The sequence below is a fragment of the Labeo rohita genome, chromosome 1, assembly GCF_022985175.1.
Source record: "Labeo rohita strain BAU-BD-2019 chromosome 1, IGBB_LRoh.1.0, whole genome shotgun sequence".
NCBI lineage: Eukaryota > Metazoa > Chordata > Actinopteri > Cypriniformes > Cyprinidae > Labeo > Labeo rohita.
Window position 1 is genome coordinate 42,227,003 of NC_066869.1, and position 7,738 is coordinate 42,234,740.

Genomic DNA, 7,738 nt, shown 5'->3' on the forward strand with positions numbered 1-7,738 from the left:
ACTGTGACAGATTTCAAGTGTTTTCAAGAGTTTAATTGCATAGTCTCTTTGCAATAGTGTAGATTGAGTGAATTTGAATTTCTTACTTTTTTTTTTTCATTTTCTTTCCTGAACATTGAACAATATAATAGAATAGAATTACATTTGACATTCTGTTCCCCACACTTGAAATGATGGCTTGCCCATGGCCCTATGGACTGTTCCATAGATGCAATAATGTGCAACAATTGTTTCTTATTTTCTTCTTTGTAGGGAAGAAGAGAAGCAAACCCATTTGAAAACACTAAACAATTTCCAGTCTGGGAACCCAATGGTCAGCACTCTCAGAATTCTTCTGCTTGGACCAGTAGGTGCTGGAAAATCAAGCTTCTTCAACTCTGTGAATAATGTTCTCCAGGGCCGAATGACTACTAGAGCTCTGGCAGATTCAGAAAGTTGGAGAAGTTTCACTATGGAGGTAAAAACAATTGCTTGATTATATATAGTTTACTGTAAAAAGGACTGTGTCTGGATTTATGGTATTTGCTATAAAAGTCTGGCTAAGAAGAAACTAACCTTCTTGTTCAAACAAATTGCAAGTGGTTACAGTCTGCATTTTTGTAAGAACCTTTTTATAAGTGTACATTTGTTTTTTGTGTCCAGTGCAAAGACTTCAGACTGAAGAAGAAAGACAATAGCTCCTATCCATTCATGTTTACTGACATTAAAGGAATAGAACCAGAAGAAAGGAAGGGTGTGCATCCTGAAGACATCGCCAAAATATTACTGGGCCACATCAAAAATGGATACAGAGTAAGTTTATACTATGCTAAGCTATGTGGTAAAACTATTCCAGTTACATGGCAAAGACAGTGGTACTTTTGATTTGATTCATTATGATTTATATTAAAAGTCTTTTATAGCATGTGAATGAAAAGCTGCAGATAAATTCTAAAGGAATAAAGTGAACCTAACAGAACTTAAAAATTGACATGTTCTTATATTTAGTGTTTATGTCTCTTGAGTTTCACATAGACAATCCGATCACTGAAGAAAACCCAAAGTATAATGCAACTAGCAGCCTAAATGACAGGGTTCACTGTCTGGTGGCTGTTCTTTCTGCTGACAAAATATCTTTAATGGATCAGGATGTCATTAACCAAATGAGAAAAGTTCGAGAAAAAGCACGAAAGAGAAGGTGAGACGGTGCAACATTATATATTTTAGCTCTATTTAGGAATATATGTATAAAGGAATAGAACCAGAAGAAGGGAATGGTGTGCATCCTGAAGACATCTATAAAATATTTTTCAAAGATGTATACATGTCAATTTATACTATGCACAAACTATGTGTGAAAACTATTCCAGTTGCATGGCAAAGACAGTGGTACTTTTGATTTGATTCATTGTGAGTTATATTAAAAGTCTATAGCATGTGAATGAAAAGCTGCAGATAAATTCTAAAGAATAAAATGAACCTAACAGAACTTAAAAATTAATATGTTCAACATATGTTTAGTTTGATTTGATTTATTATTATTCAGTAACTCATGATATAGAAATATATAAATGCGTATTGTCCACTGAATCAAAGGCATTCAGATCAAAAGCCTCTAATCCATCTGACCATTTCTTTAAAATGAAGCATGTCCTGTACTTTGTATAGGTTTCTTGAGAAGATCTACTCAAGCAAAAAAATAAAAGAGAAGGTGAGATGGTGTAACATTATATGTATTTTTAGCTTCACTGGTTCATTCGCTGGTTTTGCATCTGAACTCTTCATATGTACTGTTTATCTGGATCAAAATTTTCTAAATAATATGCTGTGTTTGATATCAAAGATGGAAGAGTGTTCCAGCAGACTGGGAGTTCCTGTGACCTGTATCTTCCCAGTAAAGAACTACCATGAGGAGGATGCAACCAACACAAAAATGGATATTCTGATTTTGAAGGCATTACTAAATATTGTTAACTTTGCCAATGATTATGTGCAGGACCAGGCAGACAATGAGTAAATGTCTGCTTTAATATAGAGTAGATTAATGTCATTCATCTATTAGATACAGTATATATGAAGTCTTTGCCAGGGTGCATCATATATTTATTAGAAGGAATATTCACCAGAGTTGGGATCTTTTTAAAAGTCAGTTTTTATTTGTACACCTTCTGATTAATAACACTAATTTCTAAAACTATAAACCTTCAGAATACAGAATATAATATTTATTTTTTTATTGCAACTACTAGTTACTGAGACATTATGACAAAATGTTGTGATCTCTTTTGCATATATATTTGTGCTCTTTGTTCCATAATTCTCTGGTGTGGGCATGTCTGAAAAAATACATTTATGGGGAAAATATTAGAAGTGTGAGTCTTGTTTAGTTTTATAAACCTTTGTTTACACTTACAGTTTGATTCTGGCCATTGTCAAAACATAAAGTAAGAATTTAGCATGTTATAATCACAAATAACCAATACATCACAAAACCAAATATATTTCCAGCAGTGACTGTAACATTTATCAGTGCTCAGTTTAACAGTTCAGAACAAACAAGGGACAACCATCACAAAACAACAACAACAAAAAAAACACTTATAGATCATCCAGGTAACCATACACAGTATTAAGAACCAAGGAAGGGTTTCCGAACTTTTGAAGGGGGTTATTTTAATAATTTCATTTTCATTTTAAAAGTTGGATCTAATCAGAACTGTGTTTCTCATAATCTGGAAAGATGCTGTAATGTGTTTACCATCATTCCTTCAGTGCGTAATAGTAGCTTAACACACAACGTCTTTTTTAATTTAATGCGCTTGATTTGACTGAGTTTTCACATTTCCCATGTTTGTGGGTGAAGTATGTTGTTCAGCCTGCTTTTGGAACTGAAAATAATCCTACATATGTATTTTAAATAATATTTCTGGTTATACTGTGTTCTTTTGGGTTTAGGGAGATTTAGTTGTATTGTTTGGAAAAGAATCCCTGGAATAAATATATGAGGAAATATTACATTCAAGTCACCTTTATTTATATACTGCCTTTAACAATACAGAATTGTGACAAAGCAGCTGTACAGTATTAAATAGGAAATAGTACATCAATAATGCAAAAGCGCAACAGTAAACACTCAATTTTCAGGTAAAGGCGGTTAATCAATGGATTCAGTGATGTCATCATCTAGCTAATTTCAGTTCAAATAAAATAGAAAATTATCGTATGAAGAAAAAGTGTCCCCAACTAAGCAAGCCAGAGGCGACAGCGGCAAGGAACCAAAACTCCATCGGTGACAAATAGAGAAACCAGGCTCAGTCGGGGGGCCAGTTCTCCTCTGGCCAGATGCAGAGGACTCATCTGGTTCCCGTGGTCTTGCGGCGATGGCCGTCTAGGTGACGAGATCTTCACTGAGATCCGTCTCTGGGGCTCATCTAGTCGATGTGGTCTCCGCTGACATTCAGGGCCGTAGAGGTCATCTCTAGGTGCCGATCCACCGTCTGGGCTGGGTACGGACTGGATCCGGGGGACTGCAGTGACCATCTGATCTGGATACGGACTGGATCTGGTGGTTAAGGTGACCTTGGAATAAGAAAGAAACAGACCAATATTAGCGTAGATGCCATTCTTCTTCTGATGCACTGCGTACATCGGGTGTTATGGGAAGTGTTCCTGGTTCCAGTTGACCTAATTAGTGCAGCCTAACAATCCTTTAATGGATTTGAATTATAGGAATATGTTGATGTGTTATGTGTAAGCAAGGTTAAAGAGATGGGTCTTTAATCTAGATTTAAACTGACAGAGTGTGTCTGCGTCCTGAACGGTGTTGGGTAGATTGTTCCAGAGATTGGGCGCTAGACAAGAAAATGATCCGCCGCCCGTGGTTGATTTTGATATTCTAGGTATTATCAAATTGCCAGAGTTTTGAGAACGCAGTGGACGTGAGGGACTATAATGTGATAAGAGCTTGCTCAGGTACAGAGGAGCTAAACCATTTAGGGCTTTATAATTAGTAACATTGTGACTCTAAACCTTGATTCTATTTATAAAAGCTGCTTAAATGGGACCTGTAAGTAAATTGGTTAACTAAGCAATTATGTTTTGCATTATAATTGTTTATAACTGGCTATAGCCCCCCTAAATTGACTACTCAGCCCCCTAAAATTTTGCGATTAGCTCTATAAACTGTACAGGAATTCGTCATCACCTTAGTCCCCTTTAAAGGGGTCATCGGATGCTAAGTTCACTTTTTCATGTTGTTTGAACATTAATGTGTGTTGGCAGTGTATGTACAAATCTACCCTATAATGATAAAAATCCGGACTTCCGGTTTTGCCACCTCCGAAATGGCCGTGTTCTGAAGCAGCTCTGTGATGGCAGACTTGATACGTAACTGCTGAACGAATAAAACGGATGAAACATGAATAATATGATTAAAGACTGAGTCAAAGAAAAGGACGAAACAAGGTAAACGTAACAAAAAGGAGGAAACTAACATTGGCACGTCTGAAAAAGACTCAACAGTGAGCGCAGACATGGCGGCTGAAGTACTAAGGGAGATGAGGGCCATGAGACAAGAAGTTGCCGGTAAGCTAGAAAAAATAGACGCCTCGGTGAAAGAAGTGAAGGAAGTGGTTAAAAATCTTGAGAACAGAATGGAAGAATCAGAGCGTAGGATAGGCGCTTCGGAAGAACACGGGGACAGACCTGAACGATTGTTAGCATACATGCTAACAAAACAGCGCCAATGGACCTTTATCGCACTGGAATTGAACACCGGAAGCGCTTGTCGAAGCAGTGTATCGATTCTTCCGGTTATGTATATTTCGCGTCATTTTTTTCCCCAAACCAGTTAAGCGCAAGCCGCGCCCTCTACGCGAAAACCCCACCCCGGAGCCACGAGTCACGTCTCCGGCTCGATTTCATTGGTCAATCCGGTTACGCGGTCGCCGCCCCTGAGAAGAAGTTTAGAAATCAATCAAGGTCGTTGACGATGGATGCATCGATGACAAACGGTCACGTATTGTTTGCTATACAAAAGAATTAATAATACGTTAAAAAAATAATATATATATATATATATATATATATATATATATATATATATAATCTTTTTGTGTTTTCCGGTTTTTGTTCTGTATAATACGTGAGTGTAGTTTACTCAAGCGTTAAACTACTCTGTGAGCATGTTTTATAGTCTATATGTAGTTTTAAGCACTGTTTTTATTCATTTTGTACACCGTTTTATTTAAATATGCTGTAATCACTGGTTGAATAAAAACCTGTTAAAAAGAGCATCTGCAGGATGATTTCAAAATCCGGACATTTTCAGAGACAGGCGAAGAAATATTCTGATGATTACTGTGCACAGAATTTTCCAAACGCAACGGAACGGTAGTTTTAATCCAACGTACCGATCTGAGAAACCCATGGCTCATAAACATGCGTGATTTCACCACAGTGCGTCAATGCTGCAGTGTGTGTGAGACCTGATGAATAAAATCAGAATCAACATATTTATTAATTTGTATGAAATTTTAGTCTTTATTCTGTCATTTTTAGTTCACAGTCATTGCACTTAATGTATTTCACGTTTATGCCAAAATTCTTAATTAATACTCAAATCACGCTGTCAACACGTTATACTGTCTAAGATTAATTAGCTAAAATGTTCAACATTGTTATTTCTTTAAGGCAACGCCCGTGTATTCATTAATCTATTTTAATACCGCTCTTACGAAAATAAACATGGTATGTGTTGTAAAACTATGGCAATACAAATGGAAATCAGTCCGCGGAAAAAATAAAATATAACATAGTTACTACATTTACTATAGTAAATCCAACATGTATTTTAATGTAAACAGGTATAAAATATGATGAGAAAAACATTGTTAAGACGAAATTGACTACAGCAGGTTAAATTTATTTATTATTCAGAATGCACATTTGGAAGAGAAATATATTAATAGCAACATTTCAGCAGGTGTTATGAGATGTAGGCGTAAACATCCTCAGTTTCGAAATGCATACTCCACGCGAACATGCTCCTGCGTAATATCTTAGAAGGACCTTAATTCATCCCACGCATCTTATCCGTGCTGTGTCAGGAAATCGTGAAAACTGAGGCAGTGTGTCATTGTTTAGAATAAAAGCAGCCAGGTACACTGCAGTAACACCGGCAAAAGAAAGGAAAGAGAGGATCCTCGCATTAGTTTTCATTGCCTTGCAATGGGACCGGAAGTGGGGATACACTGCTTCGCTTACCGGATATAGGAAGTGAGATAAAGGTCCATTGTTGTAAAATTCCTGCACTTTCCGACCAAGCAACAAATCCTGTTTAAGGCATGGAGTAAAAAAGGACTAAAGTACCAGGGCAACATCATCTCATTGGACAATGACTACTCCCTAGGTATTCAACGCAGACGCAAGGAATATAGAGACATAAAAAGGCAGCTAAAAGAAGGGCACATAAAGTTCAGATCACCGTACCCGGCGATGCTTAAAGTTTCCCTGGAATCTGGCGAGAAGACCTTTCACTCCGCGTGGGAAGCGGCGGACGGACTGAAACACCTGGGAATCACAGTCAGTCTCTCGGAGAGTGAACTGATCCAAAAAGAACTTTCCCAGTTAGGATGGCTCGCTCAAGGACAGGCCAAAGGCAGGCACCCCTCGCGTGCAGTACTATGAGAGCGCCGACTACGTAGGACGGCTGCGTTTTCCTCCTTAGTTTAAGGGATAACATACTTGTAAGCTACGCTCAATGTTTGAATTTAAAATTTAAATTTATGTTATGACTCAGTCTAAAGAAGGGAGATATAGATTTATATTTAATTATTCATTATTATTTTCTCTCTTTCTTTCTCTTTCCCCTTATTTATTTATTTATTTTATTTTATTTTATTTTTATTCTGCCTTTTATAAGAGGTTCAGCAGTTAGAAAAATTAAGCCCAAACTGTATGAGTTAAACTATACATTTATTCATTTTGTCATTCTTTTATTTTTATTTTTATTTTATTTTTATTTATTTTATTTTTTTCCCCTCTAGCGTTTGCTTTCTAAAGGGCTGTTAGTATTCATATTAGGATGAATGAGCCTGCCTTTAATGGTAACTGTTACATGGTCTGAGAGGAAGGGGGTATTATGAGATGGATAAGCTTACAATGGCTATGCTGTCCATTTTCGTAACTGCAAATAACTTCATGCAGTCGAAGGCCCAGGCCTCAAAGATTAGGTTCTGGATTCTCCTTCAAACTCTGCCCACAGTATTGCCTATGTCCTTGGTTTTCTTTTTGTCGATTATTTGTTTGTGGCAGGGAGAAGCCACTGGGTGGATTCATTTTGTGGAAGTCCAAAAGAAGGAAATTTATGTTTTGTATATAGTTAGCAATTGTTCATGGTTGTATGATGTGTTCTACGAATCAGCGGATGGGATGTTTTATTTCTTTTCTGACCGAATTACTTAATGTTTTGCAACCCAAAGACGTATCAGTCTTAGACACTGTATTATGACTTCGGTAAAGATAGTGAGTTATAATGTCAAGGGTTTGCATAGCCCTATAAGGAGAAAGAAAATTTTTAACCAGCTCAAACAAATGAATAGCCAAATTGTTTTTCTGCAGGAGACTCATCTCTCAGATATTGAACATGAGAAACTGGCTAGATCATGGGTCTCTCAGGTATTTTTTTCCTCGCACTCATCAGGACGTTGAAGGGGGGTGGCAATATTGTTTAATAAATCAGTCCAGTTCAGCATATGTT

At 36.9% G+C, this 7,738-nt stretch overlaps 1 protein-coding gene across 1 annotated transcript; it reads left to right on the forward strand.

Moving 5' to 3' along the window:
* The first annotated feature begins 253 nt into the window (after nucleotides 1-253).
* On the forward strand, nucleotides 254-1,933 carry ifi44b (interferon induced protein 44b). The gene is made up of 4 exons (XM_051121010.1): nucleotides 254-457; nucleotides 643-792; nucleotides 1,005-1,177; nucleotides 1,823-1,933. Exons 1-4 carry the CDS (start codon nucleotides 311-313, stop codon nucleotides 1,857-1,859), a joined length of 507 nt encoding a protein of 168 aa, XP_050976967.1. The 5' UTR covers nucleotides 254-310; the 3' UTR covers nucleotides 1,860-1,933.
* The last annotated feature ends 5,805 nt before the right edge of the window (nucleotides 1,934-7,738 follow it).

What these genes read in the sequence shown, in the direction of transcription:
- ifi44b (XM_051121010.1), top strand. Translation starts at nt 311, where the DNA reads ATGGTCAGCACTCTCAGAATTCTTCTGCTTGGACCAGTAGGTGCTGGA. An exon ending in ACATCAAAAATGGATACAGA is followed by an intron (nt 793 to 1,004) that starts GTAAGTTTATAC and finishes ATGTCTCTTGAG; the next exon opens with TTTCACATAGACAATCCGAT. An exon ending in GAAAAAGCACGAAAGAGAAG is followed by an intron (nt 1,178 to 1,822) that starts GTGAGACGGTGC and finishes TTGATATCAAAG; the next exon opens with ATGGAAGAGTGTTCCAGCAG.